Source organism: Canis aureus, chromosome 8 (genome assembly GCF_053574225.1).
Source record: "Canis aureus isolate CA01 chromosome 8, VMU_Caureus_v.1.0, whole genome shotgun sequence".
In the NCBI taxonomy this organism is placed as follows: domain Eukaryota; kingdom Metazoa; phylum Chordata; class Mammalia; order Carnivora; family Canidae; genus Canis; species Canis aureus.
Genome location: NC_135618.1, coordinates 25,961,644 through 25,980,680, shown reverse-complemented (window position 1 = coordinate 25,980,680; position 19,037 = coordinate 25,961,644). Strand labels below are relative to the sequence as shown.

The window sequence follows — 19,037 nt, the reverse complement described above, 5'->3', positions numbered from 1 at the left end:
GCCCCGGGAGATGCCGCATCTGTCTACGGGGCCCCTCACACCGAAGTTGTTCCGATCCGCAGGACGGGCGGCCTCCCATTGGCATAAAGTTACCGTCTCTCCCCAAATCCCCCCACACCCGCACTCCGCGCGCCGCCGCCCCCACCACTCCCACCCCATTTGCATTTGAAAACCTCTGGAAACTGGCGCTTTCGGGATGAACCTACACACACACACACACACACACACACACACAGACACGCGCGCACCAGCAAGCAAGCGCGCGCCCGCCAAGTGGAAACTGACTTGAGTCATAGGATGCATATGAATAGGACCGCCTAGCCTCTCGCTTCCCAGGACAGAAATGTCCGAGAACCCAGGGTTCCGGCAATAACAGAACATTATAAGGTACCTAGAAGCCTGCTCGGATCCTTTAGAAGCAATTAGAACAATACTGGGGTTAGTAAGAGGAAGGGAATGGCGCTTTTCAGGGCACCTGCCGGCAATCTTCTGTTCAGTGCGTGGGAAAAACCACCACCAAAAAGTCCCCCTTGCTTCAGACCCACGGGTCAAGTAACACCATCTCTCTTTTCTGGACGCTAATTAAAAGCAGCTCTGCAGATGAGCATGTGATAGGTATTTGAGTCGAAATAGTTGAAATTTCCCGGCTCAATAGCAATGTCCTTCTCTCTAGGTATATAATCATATGTAATCACACCATATATATAATTTTGAAAGAGGTGAATTTTATTTTCTTTAAAAATGTGCGCTCGGAGACAACTAGAAATGTCAGCTGCAGGCAACCAGTCGCTACCTTGGTTACAACAAGTTGTGCAATTAATAGCCCAACAGCCCAGTCCAAAGCTTCTCCTTGCTTGGAGCAAGAGTGTTAATGAACTGTAGAGGCAAAGACCTTGATTTACAGATGTAGTGTCCTTTTGAAATTTAACAACAAGCTTTAAAAATATAATAAAACAAGGAGACAATCAGGTTTTCGTTGGTTGGGTGGTTGGGTGGTTTTGTTTTTAGATTTGTTTAAAATATGATAGTCATCCCCAGGGCCTATCCCATGGTTCTATTCTGGAGGATCTGCGAAAAGCCTCAGTAGTTGTGGGGGGCCGTGGGGTTGAGAAAAATCCTCCAAGAAAGCCCTGAGTCTTGCCACTATAGTTTAAGTCTTTTGTGAGCGTTTCAGGTAGCTCTGAGATAATAAAAGGCACTTTAAGTTTCTAACTACTTCAACACAATATGGAAATAATATTTCTAACATTTGACTGGGTAAAATTCTTATTGATTGTTTGGCATTGGAATTGATGCTACTTTGCATAATGATATCCCATTATTCAATGAGATATGTATTTAAATAATAGGTAAATAGCATTGCAGGGTGTTTTTCTTTTTTTATAACTCAGTGTCAGTAGCCATATCATGACTTATAAAATATGAAAGAATTTTCCCACAAACCTTCTGAAATCATTCCCATAAACCTGCTCCACTTTCTAATACTGTGGAAAAGTTGATGTAATTTAATTTCTATTCTGTCAACAATAAATTTATTCCATCTTGGCAAGGTTCCTTGTTTGGAAAGGTTGATTGTAGAAAAGGAGGATGGCATGGCAGGAGCATGGAGGTTTAAATAACGTTTCATTTCATAATCCAGAAAAACAGTGTAATTGTCCCCATCATATCAGCAGTCGGAAGAATCTGAATAAGTTTTGATTTGAATGCACATCATTGAGTCTACAAAGAGCACACTGACATCAAGTAGTAAATTGTCCCAGATTACTTCTTTATTATTAAGAAATCAGAATTCCAATTCTGTTACATTCGTTTTTTAAGTGTCCTGGATCTTGTGCAAAAAGGATCAGAGAAGATGAAGGAACTATTAAGTGCATCAAGATACTCCCTGTGTGACAATGAAGTGGTCTGTTCCACTCAACAAAATTTTCAGAAGGAAAACTGAAATCACTTACCTTTGAAACTTTTTTTGTGGATTTACTAGATGTTTATAAATAAATAGTTTATGAGGTAAACAACTTACAGTTTAAAAAGTTGACTTTGCTTACATATTGGGAGGGGATGCATTAACATGACTACCATAAATTTCCTGAGGACTTGGCCAAATTCGGCCTGCACTTTCAGCCTAACCTGCAGGGGGCAATAGCTTGACACGAATGACAACAAAGGCTGCTGAGCTATTAGTCTTGGATTTCTGACTATGACCCTGGAATGTTGTGTAGGTTGGAAAGAGTGCTTAATTAATGTATATTGAAACAAAAGATCAGGTAAATTGTTTGATTTGTCTTCAAGCTATATTTTTAAACTAACTCATAACTGCTGGGGTCTTTTTTTTTTTCTTAAAGAGATTATCAAAGTTTCACTAGCCATATTCAGCTATCTCAAGAATTATCCTAAACACTAATTGTTTAGTATGAAATTTGTATTTTATGCTCTCAAAAAAGGGGGCAAAATCAAAATGAACACAGTTTTCAATGTTCAGATAGGTGGCAAAATTAGAGGAAATGTGGACTATTCAGATATATATAATGAAAGAATGTCATATATCTAGATAATAAACTCTCCATACTCCTTTTTAAATCTTAAAATTACAACAGGGTGGGGGATATCACACATTGTTTGCAGTATGTTTTCTTCCCACATATAAAACATTTATTTTGAAAACTGGTTTATATTTAAATATCATGATGGATAATTAATAACTGATCTCTTTTATTACCATAATTTTCATAACAGATAGAATTTAATTTATTGGCTATCGATAATCTACAATCTCCCTCCCCTGTCCCATATCTCCACTCCTTCCCCAATCCCTATAGTTCCCCCATCAGCTGATCAGAAGACTGGAAACAGACCAAAAAAGGGGTTTGGCTGGAGGGAATGATTGTAGAATTAAAAAAGAAAACTCTCCCCATCTCCTCACTGCAATCACACTTAACATTCATTATGTCAATTTTCAATAATGCAAAATGTCTTGCCCAAGAGGCATCCTGATTTCAAGAAGTCAAAAGGGTACCTGGCATTAAACAACCCCGAGTCAATCCTGGTGGGATTAACTGGGCTGAGTTTCTATAAACTGCACATGCTATGGATCTACTTTGATCACAGTAAGGAAAAAAAATGATAATAGATTTTTTTTTTTTTTTAAGAATTGCTGCACAGGAATGTTCCGTTTCTTTTATATAGAAGAGTTTAATCTTGATAAAAACCTTTTAAACCGTCCCTTTCCCTCCACTATGGTAAAGATGTGGTATCTATTTTTGCTTTTCTTTAAGGAAAGAAGATGGGAATTGCTTATACCGAGAAAGAAAATTTTATTCTCCAACACCCCCCCTCCCATTCTACTAAACCGTTTTAGTCGACATATGTTTGTTATCAGAGAGAGGTGCTGTGAACACACAGCCATTTTCTTAGCAGCTTTTTGACTGTATGTTACCATAGTCCCACAAGGCATTGGTCCTTTCCCATTGGGAAGTCATGAATAAGAGACTATGAAGCTTGCACGTCAGATCTTCCTCAATTAATCCACCATTAGCATGTTTGGGATCCACTACTGGATGGTTAACAGCAGCTTTTGTAACTGTATGCCGACCATACCCAATTATGCTCTGCTAAAAATGAACTCTTTGCAGACCAACCCTCTCGGGCTGTCAGTGTTTTCCGTTTTCCTATTTTAACGTTTGTGTATAGTGGCAGGCGACAGATGGTGTAGATCAGATCGATTTGATTGCATTAGATGATTTTTTTTTTCCCTTTCCCCACTCCTTTCTGGAAGCTCGCATCAGCTGAAGGCTATCGCCTGGGACTCCTTGGAAGCGTGAGCAAGCCGCCACCACGCGAAGGCACTGGGGCACAGCCAGCGCGAGGCACCGAGGTCCCTTCCCAGGGCTTGTTAACACTGTAACCCGGCACTCCGAGGGAAACAGCTCCCACTGCCCAGAGCCTACCTCACCGCTCATCAGATGACTCTGGCTTCTACACACGGTTGGAGTCCCGCTTGAAACCTGGATTTAGAGGGTAAGCACTTCAATCGAGATGGATTTGTGACAGTTACTTTGCTATACCGCAAGACAAATCTCAGCAAACGTAAAGGATGTAGGATGTGTGAGAGAGGGAGACTATGTTTACATCGATAAATGTGTTTCTTTTTGTCTGAGAAGGAGAGTATTATTCAGTAAAGATGTGTATAGTGTTTTTCCATTGATCGTAAGAGTCGACTACCATCCTCCTCCCGATTTTTTCCCTCTCCTTGGTGTTTCCCCCTTTCTACTTGAGAGGGAAGGAGAGAGGAAGAGGGAGGGAGACAAGGGGGAGGGGGAGAGAGAGAGAAGCATTTCTGCTTTAGCTTAATTGGCTTATTTCCTCAAACCGATTGCTTTGTCGCGTTTCTTTATGTATATTTGGTTGCAAATTACCAAGCGTTTAACCGGGATGGGTGTTGGAGCGTGGGGGACAGGGTGGGAAAGTAGTGTGGACTGGCAGTCAGTCGCGGTGGCCTTGGAAGATCCAAAGGTGCTGAAAACCCCTGCCCGCAAAACACACCTCTAGTTACTGAGGAGCTAGAGAAATGTAGATTCTAATAAACATGGCTTGCAGGAGTCGATGAACAAAGGTACTTAATGCGGACCTAAGCCTCCGTTGCTATCGCTCCGCTAGCGGTATCTAAATATTCAAAAGCAAAGTGTAAGTTGATCAACAAACGCCCTGATGGCATTGGGCTTTTTCCCTTTTCTGTTTTTGTGTGGAGGGTGGAGAAGGGAGGAGGGTGGATGGGTGGGGGAAATCCGACAGCTTAAGGAGGTTTGAATTGAATATGCACCCAGCGGCAGTGGTCTCGTAGGAAATGGTGTTCTCGTAAGTCAGGCTGCCCCGCTGAAGCACGAGAGAGCTTTGGTTAGAGCTCAGAGCGTCAGTTCTGCTGCGAGTGCTGCCGGCAGTCGGCCCGGGCTGAGCTGTCCACTCGTCCAGGTGCTGAAGCTGGTGGAACATTTGGGTAGGTAGAGAAAGGGCTGGCACTGGTTACTCGGATAAAAAGAAGACGTATCATCAACTACGTTGTTCTAGTTTCTTAAAGCGTGTGAGTCTGTGGGTCAGTGTGTGCCTGTATTTTATTTCAATTGTAAGGAAGCCAAACTAAAGGAGATTACTCGGGAAGCATTGAAAATCTGTGTGGCTATTTGTGCCGTGATTCTGATACATGCCATGTATTGCTGTGTATGTATGTATGTATTATGTATATGTGTGTTTGTGTGTGTAGGTGTGTGTGTGTGTGGTGTGTGTGTATATGTCTCAATAATCCTGTTTAATTCAAAAGGAACGCTCCATTTACTAAATCAAAATCTATCTGTATAACGTGTTCCTTGTTTTTCTTTTAATGTTAGTTGAGATTTAAATAGGAGAGTTCAGGAGCAAATGTACACTTTGCTCATAGACTATTGCATTACTTTCCCTAAGGGCTTTTGTTTCTAGGAGTTCAAGCTGAAGAGAACCTGTCAGCTCTCTCTCTCTCTCTCTCTCTGTGTGTGTGTGTGTGTGTGTGTGTGTGTGTGTGTGTGTATGTATGTATGTTTGGTTGTAGCACCCCCAGAGAAAAGCTCCACTTTATAGCTATGTTAGGTAATGGCAGAAAATAGTGCTTATGTATTTGTTTAATTGGCATCGGTCTTTTTGTGAAAGGTGTACTTAAGAGTCATCTGAAAATACTGTAAAATAGGCTATTAACTGGGCAATGCTGCTTTTCTTTTGACTTATTTTAGACATCAGGTATTATATATTAAACAACTGTTCATAAAACCTAGAATTCATGTTGCTTTTTTCTATTTGCAACATGTCAGGAAAATGATGAGTTGGTGTGTCTGGAGAAGTAATATATTTAAAGAAAAAAAATGATAAGAGCAGGCATGAACTAAGTGCCTTAAATTGCAACCAGGTCAGTCAGATGTGAGTTGTGGTAGTGGGAGAGATTCTGTTATATAATTACTCCTTGATGAAGAGCTATTTGCACTTACATAATTTAAGGAATCATAATGTCTATTGCCATGTTTCCATATCCCCTCCCTATTCCACTCACATGGATGTACTTCCATGTATTTGAGAGTAAAGGGAAAAGCAAATAGAGAACTTTCTAATGGAGCTACATGACTTGGGTAGTGACGTTGCACTTGTCCATTTTATTTAGTGAACAATAAACCCTTATTATCAGAATATTCACTGCAGGGTCTTAAGACAAAGCTTTTCCAGTAAGAGCCATATTGATCATCAAAGAATCTCTCCCTGAAAGCCAAAATTACAGCCACTTTACAAATGAGTTTTTGTTTTGTATTTTTCCCTTAAAATAATTTTTATAAAGACAGAGCTTCAAAGGCTTTTCTGTAGAGGTGTTCACAACAACTGCACAGCAATGCATTTATATCGTATATTAAAAAGGTGGGCTATGGAACTACACATTGTGGTACCACAAAACGACGCCTAAATCATATAAACTCTACCAGCCTGTCAACTCAGTGAGTTCTGATACTATGGAAAATGAGTTTAATTGTTCTGTGCTTTGAAGCTTTTTTTTTTCTTTAAAAATCATTATGTTGTATAGCTGTAAGGCCTTCAAAGGAGAGATGCCTATTTTTGTAGATCTATAAGTATTTGATTTCAAGTAGTAAATTGAATGAGTGTTTATTTTCTGTGATCTTGGGCTTGAGAAAATGCATTTCCAAAACACACTGCTGAAAATTTCACCCATGCATGACCCTATCTTTATTTGAGCCTCACTTCTTCTTAAAGCCGTCTAGGCAAATACATTTGTAATATTTGTGTGCTTAACTATGCATGTCTCTTACAGGGCTCTCTCGCTGCCATGACACTCAATCAAAGCACCTAGAGTGGGCTGGCCGAGACCAGAGCGGGTACCGAGCAGAACAAGTGCAGAGGAAGGCACTCAGAGAGCCCCAGGTAAACTAAAGGTTACTTGTCACGCCCACCCTGTGCCCAGAGAGCCTTCCCACATCCTCCTTCCTCACTGGGAAGAGAGCACTCTTCTCCTTCTGTGTTAAGTGCTTGGTTTTGTGATTTGTCTTTCAGAATTGGAAATAAAGCAGCCATTTGGATTTGGGCAGGAAGCAGCAGAGCACAGCTTTGGATCCTTCTTTAGGGAAATCGAGTTATGGATTTATGGTCCCGGTCAAGCTCAGCCCAGCCCCAGCCAGGGGCGGGCTCAGCAGCAAGAGTTCTGGTGGCGGCGGCGGCGGCGGCAGCAGCGGCAGCAGTAGCAGCGGCAGCAGCAGCTTGGTCCTCTGACTCTCTTCGGTGACGGGTATTCTTGGGTGGATAATACGGATTACGTTGTTATTGCTTAAGAATACGCGTAGTCGAGGAGAGTACCAGCGGCAGGCGGGCAGCGGCCGCCCCTCCCAGCCCACCAGCTGGCCTCTAAACGCCTGTGGTTGCCAAGGTAGCACTTTTTTGATCTTTTCCTTTCCTCGTTGTTTTCGCTCTGGGTCGCGTGTTAGTTGATTAGGAGGCACGTCCCACCAGAAAGGCTCCGCGCGCCCTGCCTTTGGTGACCGGGCTGTAGAATGGGTCCGCGCAGGGGCGCGGGGGGCGCGGTGGAGGGGCGGGGCGGGGACGGGATGGGGTCTGCTCCGCGGAGCGTGCGCCCAGTGTCGGCGTCCCCGGCCTGCTCTTCGCCTCTCCTCGCTGGGGTGTGGCTTTGGGGCGGGGGCGGGGGGGACACGGGGACCGAGAGAGTCTCTAAAGTTGGGAATGACCGAAAGGCCTTGAGCGGGGGTGGCAGCGTCGCGAGCGAGGAGCGGAGCCCGGCGGAGGGTCGCCAGGGGCTGCCTGCGCAGAAAGGGCGTGTCCGTGGGCGAAGGTGCCCCCGCGAGCCGCGGGAGCTCGTGACTTCGCGAATCGCGGCCCGGGGCGGTGCCGGAGCCCCACCCCCCGGCGGGGCCAGCGCGCAGCTAGACGGGGCGGCCGGGGCCGGGGCCGGGGCCGGGGCTGGGGCTGGGGCTGGGGCTGGGGATGGGGCCGGGGAGGGGAGAGGAGGGGAGGGGGCGGGGGCCTCGCCGGACTTCCCCCTTGGAAGTGTGTGGCGGGTCTCCTCAGGGACCCATTACTTTCTTTTCGGATTCTCCTCGAAGGGGTGGAGAAACAGGATGGGAACCGGATTGGTTGCGGAGTGGCACAGAACTGGAACCTTCCCGAAAGTGGTTGGGGCAGGCAGTGGCTGTTCAGTCGTCCAGTTTCTTTAGGGACCCCTCTTCAGTGCTTGTCTTCCCCGCCTCTGCTTTTAGGACGATTCTCAAACACCAACAAACCCAAGGCATGTTCCCCCCCCTCCCCTCTCAGGTCTGCTGCGAAGGGACGAGAGGAAGAGCGAGCCCTTCCCTTTTTCTACTTGCAGTTGTGTTTTTCTGTTTCAAATATTAATGGACGATAAAACCGTGCGGATCTGTCCCCTCCTAGTGAAGAGCAAGCAACCACCCTCCGACCCCCTCAAGCACAGCCAGGCACCCCTGGGGACCACTGGATGTGGCAAGAGTCGAGATGCCCAAGATGGAGCTGGGAGAGACGGTGCGCGGTGCGCGAGGCGGAGGAAGGCCGCGGGGCCCGGGGCGCTGGGCGCTGGGCTCTGCCACCCGCCGGGCAGCGGCGCCTCCAAGGTGGGAGGAGGAAAATGCTGGGGACGATTCCGCACAGGCCGCCAGAAGGTTCCACCAGGGTCAGCAAGAACCTGCGGGGACTCCGAAACAGGTTTCCTCTCCGCGTGGTGCCGTTGGCGGGGCGCGGGCTGCGAAGACCCAATTCCGGGGAGGTCGAGGCTGCGGGAGAGAGCGCGCGCGCGCGGCAGCGGCAGAATGGGGAGCCCGCGGCGCCCTCCCTCGCGGCGCCCCCACGCCGGCTCGAAGCCCAGCGACGCCCCAGACGCCTCGGCTTTTCTGGAGGACGCCTCTCCCCGGGCGCGACGTGCCTGCCCCCGCGCCGAGTCCGCGCCCACGCGGGCGGCTCTGAGCCCCGGAGGGCGAGGCCCCTCGGAGCAGGCGGGCGCGCGCCCCTGCTCCCCCATCTAGAGCCCTGCGTTTCTTCCAGTACTTTGGATTCCCGGTGAGGGGTGCACGACGCCACTCCTCTCCCGCCCCCACTTCCAGTACACCGGGTCTGAGCCCACAGTTACCCTCAGGGTATCTACACGCAGAGCTTCTGCGCTCGGGGAGGGTTGCTTGCAAGGAAAATAAGTGGGGACCTTCCGAGAAGCTCCCAGGGCGAGTCCCTTTTAGGAAGAGTTGATGGTAGAAAAGAAAGCACAAATGCTACCTCTGCGCTCGACATTCTGTTACTGGCAGGAGAGTATGTAACTACTGTTCTTTGCTTCCTTGTTCCATAAATTATCCTCTTTCCCTGGGGATGCACCAGTTGGTGATTAAGGGCCTGTTATGTATTTAACAAAATTCAATATGTCTGCTGGTGGCATTGTTTTAATGGGAAAGTAGGAAAGTAGAGAGAGCTACATAATCTTGTAACTAGGTGATCTTTGGGAAGTTGGCCTCATGCTGCTGCTGGTTGACTGAATAAGTGTATAGGACTTGAAGGGCAGAAGGGGAGCTGGGGGCCTAGCTATAGGGCTGGCCAGAAATGAAAGGTAATACTCTGGCATTCCTTGAGAGAATCGAGGAAGAACTTCTCAAAATAAGCTGTTTTATTCAGTTCTTTGCCACTGGTACTTTAGCTTATGGTTGCAATTGCTTCGTAAATGAGTAATAATTGTTAGAGTTGAAGAATTGTAAATGCTACTGATGAAATCTAAAACCTGTACTTATCTCATGGTCAACAAAAAGTATTTGATTTTCTTGGTTCAAGTGGTTTAAAGACCTATCTCATTGCTTTTTTTTTTTACTTTGCAGAATTATTTTCTTATAAAAGTTTCCATTAGGTGTCAGTCTGACTGAGCTGGTTTCTATTTAAATTTCAAAAGAAAAAAAAAACAGTTTTTGTGTTGTTGTTGTGGTTGTTTTCTTTTTTAACTAGATTGGGCCTTTTTATGTAAGGGGGTGGGGAGAACCCAAAACTTTATTGAATTGAAATTGTTGTAGTTGTTTTATCCTAGGCGACTTGTTTTCCTCAGAAAATAGAATTTTAAATTATATCACTACTAGCCCGTTATCACTTTTGCCCTGTCAGTATTCATAGACCACGATTAAAGAAGTATGAAATGATAATGTGTGTTTTTCATGTCTTCCAAGTGATTTTAAGGAATTATAATAGTTGGATTGTTTTTACTTGATGTCCAAACACTAGAAGGATATGGATCCTTTTTCTAAAATGCGGTCTGCTTTCCAAAAATGATAGAATTTCTACCTGAGAAAGGCGTATGGATACAGCTTAGACTGTTCTTTGACAGTAATACTTAGAGCACAGTGGGGGAGAGGGAGAAAACTTATGAAAATTCTCTTTTTTACTACTATTTTTACTTTAGTTGTGTCCACCTAAGTACTCAAATGCTGTGAACACAATTCATGGCTCATAGATGGAAGATTTTAGGATTCCCATTGAGATTTATGTAATGTCTGTGAACAGCCACATTTATACTGTGATATTCATTAGTAGCTATGAGAAACATCTTGGTTGATTGTTTACTACAGAGTCTCAGGTAAGGAGTTTGATGGAAACTGTGTTTTGCAAAGAATTCACTGATTTCATTCTTTATGTCTTCGAATTGTGTTCTGCTATTTTTGCTTGAATAGAATTGCAGGGAGTGGTGGTATTCATGGTTAGAGATCCACTGAGGATCATAACAACCTCTATGTCAACCTCTATGTCTACATAAAAACTGTATATATTAGACAGATGATTCTGACTGAGTACATTTTTAAATAAATAATCATGTCCTGGAGCCAGGATTTCTCCCCAAGTCCACTGCTTGCTTTAGAATGATGTGATTCTTGTTCTCATATCAGTACCAATCTAGAACCAGAAGAGAACTGTCAATGAATGTCTAGGTAGAGGAGAGCAATGATAAAGTAACATTTTGATGGATAGAAAATTCCATAAACCATATAATCATTTTTCCTATTATACTGCACATCAGTAATGGTAAATTTTCAAATATAAAAATAGACTTTTTGTAGGTGGAGGTGCTGAATATACTGAGGAATATTTTGTGTTTTTACATAGGACATAGGAAAAGTTCTTAGGCTCTAGAGGACCATGGGACAGGGTTTAAGGATATAGTATGAAACCATCACGATTTTCCACCAACTTTTCAATAATGTACAGTTTTAGCTATTGTTATATGATAGGAACGACGGAATGATGTCAGAAAGTAGTGTAATCTACGTGTTTGACCTATTGTTTGAAAGCAAGTTTATTTTGGTTATAAACATTTTTAACAAAAAAATAACAGAATACATCAAAACTTTTATTACTGTATTTAGCTATTACATTCCAATATCAGTAGTTATATATCTACAGACACAAATGCTAAATAGGTTTTTTTAAGTTTTTAATTTTTAAAAAAATTTTTGAGATTTTTTTCCCTTGACACCTATTGTAAATGACTTACAATTCTTAAGTTTCAATCTACAAAATACTCTGTGTGAATGTGTAAGCTTTTTAACTAAGGAAACATTGCAACTCATCCAAACAGCTATCAGCTAAAAGCCATCTTGTGAATTCTGAGTTTCTTGAAACGTGTTTAGTACCTAGTGAGGTGGTGCTTGTTGTGTGCTGCTTAAAAAGAGTTGTATCTCTGATATTTGTATTATTGTCCAGATTACAAATGTGTGACTACCCGAATCTTTTGAGTTCTGAGACAATCTGATCTTTGAAATCAACAAAAAGTATTTTGCTAGCTATATAAGAGCAAATACAATTTTCATTTGCTGTATTTGTGGAAATGCCCTTTGAGGGTGTGTTATGGCACACTATCTGCAAATTTACATACATGCCACCTAAACTGGAACCAAAAGTTAAAACAAAACAAAACAACTAAGGATAAATTATAAACCTTAAAACATTCAAATAATGATTTTTAAATAAGGTTTACTGTATTTATTTTATTAGCTTTAAATCAATATTGAATCTCAATTAAATTTCAAACTGAAAAACACATATATTGCTGTAATCTATTTGCTAATACTATGTCCTTGCTTAAAATACAGTTTATATCATAATACACTTTTTTCTTGACAAATTATACTTCAATAATGGCATATTTGTGGAATTTGAAAATGGTGTCTATTTTTAAAACTGAATAAAATATGTGCTCTCAAGAGATACTTTCTAAAAAAATCTTTTTGTAACAGTGAAACAGTGATACAACTTAATTGGAAAATTGATGTTCTTGCCATTTTGCTTTCTTAATTTATGCCCAACACATAAAATTGTTTGAAGTCTATTTTTATCTTTGTAAACATAATGTGGCCAATTTCACGGATTGGTTCAAACAAGTCCCAAGATAAAGTAAGGTTACTTATTTAAGATAGTTTCTGTATATCTATCAAACACTCCATTCATTTTTGGACTTTAGGAAAAGTGAATGAATGAATGTCATAACTGATATTCTATCACAAGCATGCATGCAAAAATATTATCCTTTGTAACAGCAATATATTAGGGTAAGACATAAGTATTCTGGATTGTTTTTTATGCATAATCAAAGGAGAATTAAATTTAATAATGAGTTACTTTACGTGTCCAGTTTCATGCACAATTTGTTTTCATAACTTTTTTTTAAACATGCTTTAGAGGTTTTCACAGAGACAAAGCAAATTAGAGAATTGAGGCAGTTATATGGAAAAACTTCAAATCTCATTTTTTCCTCAATTATAGAATACTTAAGGTAAAAAGAATTTTGGAATAAAAGCTAGAAAATCTGATTTTATGTACAGGTTCAGCTGTAAACTATGACAACGGACTAACCACAGAACCTGCCTGGCCCTCAGTGTCTCATCCACAACAGGGAGGGATAGATTTATATTTTCTTAAAGCCCTTTTACCTCCCTTTTACCTCCTATATTTTCTTAAAGCCCTTTTACCTCCTATGTATTCCTTCAAAGGAAGCCTTTTTGGGGGTGGGGAGACGCTGAATTCTTCTCTTCATTTTATGTAAAGATGATGTGCAAATCAATACCACAACTAAGAAAGCAGCTTTAAAAAAGACAAATCTTTCAAATATTCACCAACATATTTTAGCTTGATATCAAATTGGAAACTGGTCTTCAAGATTTTTACTTAAATTTTTAAAACATGAAATACATGGAAACATTTTATTGCTTCTTTGCCAGTCAGTTTTTATTTGAAGTTTTAGAAGGAAAGAGAAGCCCCAAAGAATGACTTACAGATTCATCCTAGTGTGTTTTTGTGGGAATGCATGTATGTCTCTATGTGTGTAATGTATCTGAAGCTCCACCAACCATGGATCCGCCTCAGAAACTTTTCAGCCTCAAAAGACCAAATCACAAATAACTCTTTTCAAAGTCAATGTATGCAGTGGATGAAGAATAAACACTGGGCCTTTTAAAATGTTTATTCTGTGTGCAAATGTTTATGCTATTAAATTTAATTACAATTAAATTTAGAAGTGTGAGGAAATTACTATTTTTTTTCATTCTTTGAAAAGAGAATGACTGCTATCTGTCTGGCATATTTAATTCTGAAATAGCATAGCAGTGATATAGCCTTTTAAAATACCTGGTCCAGTGTCTGGCAGAAAGAAAGGTGTTCAAAAATATTTATCAATTTAGTAAAACCAATTATATTCTTTCAACCATGCTTATACTGGATTTTACACATTATCTCCCATAGTTAATGTTCTTTTAAAAGTAACTATTACATAAAATGGCTGTTGAACTGCATATATCTAAGTTTAATTTAATGTTAATATAAATTGTAATTCTTAAATTTGTGTACGGATTATGCAGTTATTCTTTGTTCATATAGAACAAAGAATGATTTTTCTCTGATTTTCAGATATAACTCCTAAATAGTTGAGGAATCTATGAAAACATTTTTTTAAAGTGGTATTCGTTTTGGAACTATGAGTAACTTTAATCTGGAGTTATTTCATTCCACGTGAATTTGGATGTAAATATGTTACTTAATATATTTTATTTAATATTAGATGTATAAATACTTGTAAGAATTCATAAATTTTAAACAAATAATCAATTGAAATTTGTGTTATCTAATATAATGATTACAATGATAGATATATTTTCAATGATAAGGATTGTACAATTTTTTTTTCAATTCTCATTAGCAAAGCAAATTTAAGTTACAAGCAAAATTATAGTTTTATTTGAAAGGTGTGACTCTCTTGGATGTTCCATGTATAGAAAGTACAAGTTGACCTTTTAACCACAAAATAATATGCCCATTCTCTAAAAAATTAAAATAACATGGTTTGTCGCTGTAGCTTTATTCAGAGAATTTACATAATGTTTCATACACAGTTAATGATGGATAGATATGCCACATTACGTCCATTTGAGACTTTGAGAATAGGTTCAATACAAATTCTATAGAGTTTTCAAAAGCATTTGACTTGAAGTAGATTTCTAATGGAAGGAATGTAAAATCTGGAAACCATTTACTTATGTTGTTATTAAACTATCTCATATTCCTTTCTGTTGCTGGATGTGTTTGTCCAAAACAACTTTGGAAGTGTTTAATACTAGCTATTAGGACAGAGTCAAAATATGGGGATTCTTTGCCCTGAAGAAAACAGATTTTTGTTAGTTGTGGCTGCTATATTAAAAATCGGGGTTGATGCTAAATTTTTGAGACAGTTTCACATTTAGATCTGACAATTTGTGCAGATAACAATTGAATTTGACAAGAGACAAGAGACAATGATAGCAAGTAACAATATTAAGGATGTGGACTGTAGAGAAGATTGTGCGGTTTTGGTGACGTGTTAAACAATAATGAAATTATTGGTGGCTATTTTATTGGCAGATCTAGTAGCTTGTGATGGGAAGTTGACAATATTGACTTTATATATATGTATCTATATAATAGGAATTCTTTCATAGTATTCAAAAGTTCTTGCTTTTATTTAGATCAAAAGTCATGCTCTGATATAGAGCTGTGTGAATCAATTTAAATAGAAATAGTGTCTGTATCAAATAGGCCTAATTTATAGGTAGAAAATTGAGAAAGGCATGGAATCTGGATGTTTCATGTCAAAGAAAAGATCATCAGTCTTGAAAAGACAAACTTATGGAAAATTAAGCCTAAGGGACACATAGTTTAAAAGAGAGAGGCTTTTGATCCTTTTTTTTCCTATGGAAAAGATATATGTTATATTTGAAACCATGCTTTAGAAATAAAGTAACCTTAGGGAATTTATTTAAGACTGTATTAGCACTATTTCTCAGTATGAAATACAGAGTTCACTTTTTCTTACTCATTGCTGTTGGTTTAGATTTTAGGGATGAGGGCCTAAATTTGTAAATTAGTAAATTAACCATGGTAAAGATATAGGAGATTGACATGCTTGTTCTTCTCTGGCTTGTTTGTGTATCCAAAGACACAGCATTTCCACTTGATCATTTGTTTTCTTTCGATAGAATTATTTTCCAGTCTATTATCCACATAGAATACAAAATTTCGTGAGTCTTAGATAAGCCCATAGTAAATTCAGATGATATTTAGTTGTCATGATAATTTTCTATCTCAGATCTAGTTATTTGGTATATGGTTCAACATCCATGTTTTATACATGATATTTTCACAACAAAGAGAATCTAAGTAACTTCCCGATGGATACCCAAATAATATTTGGAACCCATTTTCTAAGTCGTCTTTGGGGTTTTCTTTCTACTACATCACACTAAAACTTCAATATTGAAGTTTTTCTTACAACTCTGCTCTTCCTGGTATCTGGCAATAATTCTCATATTCTTTATACTAGTCAGTGATTCATCTGATTTAACCTTTTTCAAGCTTAAATATTATATATACAGATGTGAATATGTCACTAGATTCCAAGGGTCTATACTGTACTTATTCTTATGGTTTTTTCCCCAAAATCTAGGAAGCTTTTATAGGCCAAATTAATATTAATGTAGAAACAAATGGAAATCACAATTAAAAAGGAATAGCTTAATCTTTTACTAAAGTTGCAAATATTTTAGTAAAACAAAGAAAAATTAAATCTCAATTAAATCAAATCAATTTAATAAGCTTCCAAATGAAAGTATTGGCTCCTAGGTTGGAATGACAAATATTTGTCATGAGGTATATTCAATGGAGAATTAAAAATAAGGTTAGCAAATGCTGACCCAATGATATTCTCAAATCAAAGAACATAAATAAGGCACATTTTAATATATAAACGATATTTGTATTTGCTCTCTTTTATTCCATCTTTAAACATTCAAGGCCATCTTGTTGAATAAAGAAAGATTGTTGGCTTAGAGCAAAATCAAAAAATTCTCAATTTTACTAAACTCTTGTCCATTGCTGTTGTGCTATTTATGCAAATTGTATGGTAGTCATCTACTGATACATCTGGGTACCTATGGTGTTAACCAGTTAGGAGGCCGAGAGGGTGACTTTTTGCTGTGGTCTCCTAACTTATCAATCAAAGAAATGTACATATTATACTTGAAGGATGAGTGCTCCCAAATCAGGCTGTATCACAGCAATAAGAGTTCACTTGAAAAACTGGTATAAGTAACTATCATTGTTTTAAAATTCACCAAGATACAAAGATATCTTCTGACATTTTGCTTCTTATCAGAAGATTTTCCTTTTTCATTAACCATAAACTATAACCATAAGTAATTATATCCACTATTTTCCTCAATTTTCAAAAACAAAATGTAGATATAACTGTGAGACAGAAATGAGAGGCTAGAGGAAAGAGAGAGGTAGAGAGAAGGAAAGAGAGAGGGACACGGAGAGGGGTCTTCTGATCTACTTTGGTACTCGATTGAAGGTAATATAGTAGTTAAAATTGACTCTGAGAAGCAATATTTAAAATAATCAACACTTTGTCCAAGGAAAGATGTTTTATGGATTCATATAATTTGGTCAAGAACAGAAGGCTTTGCAATTTGTAAAGGATAGATTTTAATCCTCAAACCAGCTAATTAAGTTTCTTTTGTACAACATACAGTTTTAAGTTAACAGTAATTAATATAGCCAGCTTGGAACCTCAGGAAGCTAAAGCCAGCAAGTGCTTTTTGGTTCACTCGAGAGGATGCGGTTTGATTGCTGGCGCCAGTAAACAGGTTGGGAATTGTCAACATTGTAATTAGCAGCAAGTTTCTGGATTCTCAGCCTGCCAGACTAGTGGGCTGATGCTTGGAGCAGTTGCCCCAGGGGGGAGAGGGAAAAACAAAGGAAGGGAATTTGAGCAACCTTGCAATGCTCTGCCAGCATATGCCACTGGACCAGTGTTTTTCTTGGCAAAGGTCTATTTTAAGACATCTAGCAGTGGTTTCCACAAAATATGAAACTCACCATAGCAACCAAAATGGCAAGCGTCTCAAAGAACCTTTCCTTGATTGGATATCAGATCAAACAGTGTTCAGAGCTATATAGCCTTATGGGCAGTATGTGCTTTACTCTGCACAATGTGGTTATTAACAGCATGATTAAAAGGGTTAAAATCTCTTTTGGCAGCGATCCTGAAATACTCTGCCGAAAAGAATAAGGTTATGCAAACCTTATTAACCCTTCGTGTAGTACAAATAGAAAGGAAATGTCAACTTTAGTACCACCAAGAATCCAATCTTCAGTACTTAAGTGATCATTTAAATGCCGTTTCCTTAATTCAAAGCCATGGGATTGTTGTGGAGAAAGTTTGTCATAAAATCCAAACAGTATTTGCAGTGCTTCTAAGACTAAGGATTAATAAAGTTTACAGGTAATTTATAACCCAACTGAACAAAACTTAGGCTAGCTTTCGGAATCACTTGATAAAGGTTCGTGTGTGTGTGTGTGTGTGTGTGTGTGTGTGTGTGTAAAATTTCACTGATCTTATAGCAGAATATGACCTGAAATAAATTATATATATACTCTGAGTAGTTATAGGATAAGTACTAAATCCACCTACCTTGTGGCAAAAGCATAATAACAAATGCTTTTACTTTTTTCTTTAAAGCAGCTCTGCAGTAAATTAATTTTCCCTTCCACTTGAAAAAGGTCAAGGTTGCTGAGCATTGCTAAAATACACATATTAATTTCTCCCAAATAAAAAAGCTTGGAATCATATGGGGGATATTTTTACTGTCATTTTTACCTTTGCCAAAATATGGGGAGGAGGCTTCAAAGAGATAAATAGGATGCAGAAGCAAACAAAATAGCCTTCTTTACTGTAAAAAAAAAAAAAAAAAAAAAAGCATTCTTAAATGGATCAACCTGCTATATTAAGCAATTGCCATATGTGGCCATTTCTGCCGGTGGATTATCAAAAGTACCCAAGAAATGGCTGTGTAGATTTGGCACCCAGGTGTCTGGTGTTGCATTTAGTGGACTCTTTTGTGGGGAGAAGGATTACTCATATTTGTTGGAGAGAGTGCAGCTCTCTAATCCTCCTCCACAACAGAATCCTTGTTGGAGTGAACTAGCAACACGATTCTTATCCACTCTCCTCTAGACTCTGAGGAATTCTCCACAATTATTTATTATTTTCAGTGGAATTAGATGCCTACAGGTGGCCTCATAATGTGCCTCCAGGCATACAACCTGCTGTAAATTTTTAAGTTACATTAACTCAGCAGTATGTTGTCTTATAACAACAGTTCATTCAGTTTATGAGGAAAGGGAGAAGGAAGTAGAAAGGCAGTCTTTCGTGTTAAGCATCATTACAGTTCTGTTCCACCCTGTTCTTTCTTTGACGTTAGTAAAGGATATTTTCCAGAAGCAGCGCTGCTGGCTTGTTAGTGTGGGCTGCGCATCTTTATAGAATCAGATGGGGTTGTGGGGAGACACAGCCAGCAGGCCTCAGTATAGTGTCTCAGGGACTGGTATAGTGGGTGTCAATTAAAAACAGATGCAGAGCAGTACTTTTCTTTTTCTTTTCTTCTTCTTCTTTT

At 39.7% G+C, this 19,037-nt stretch overlaps 1 protein-coding gene across 2 annotated transcripts; it reads left to right on the top strand.

Moving 5' to 3' along the window:
* Positions 1-3,390: 3,390 nt before the first annotated feature.
* On the top strand, positions 3,391-12,674 carry LOC144318528 (uncharacterized). 2 transcript variants are annotated; one of them, XM_077905548.1, is made up of 4 exons: positions 3,391-4,014; positions 6,833-6,942; positions 7,072-7,441; positions 8,341-12,674. In XM_077905548.1, exon 4 carries the CDS (start codon positions 8,421-8,423, stop codon positions 9,060-9,062), a length of 642 nt encoding a protein of 213 aa, XP_077761674.1. In that variant the 5' UTR covers positions 3,391-4,014; positions 6,833-6,942; positions 7,072-7,441; positions 8,341-8,420; the 3' UTR covers positions 9,063-12,674. The 2 variants fall into 2 exon arrangements, with proteins under 2 accessions (XP_077761674.1, XP_077761675.1); XM_077905549.1 differs by lacking the exon at positions 3,391-4,014 and adding an exon at positions 4,835-4,990.
* The last annotated feature ends 6,363 nt before the right edge of the window (positions 12,675-19,037 follow it).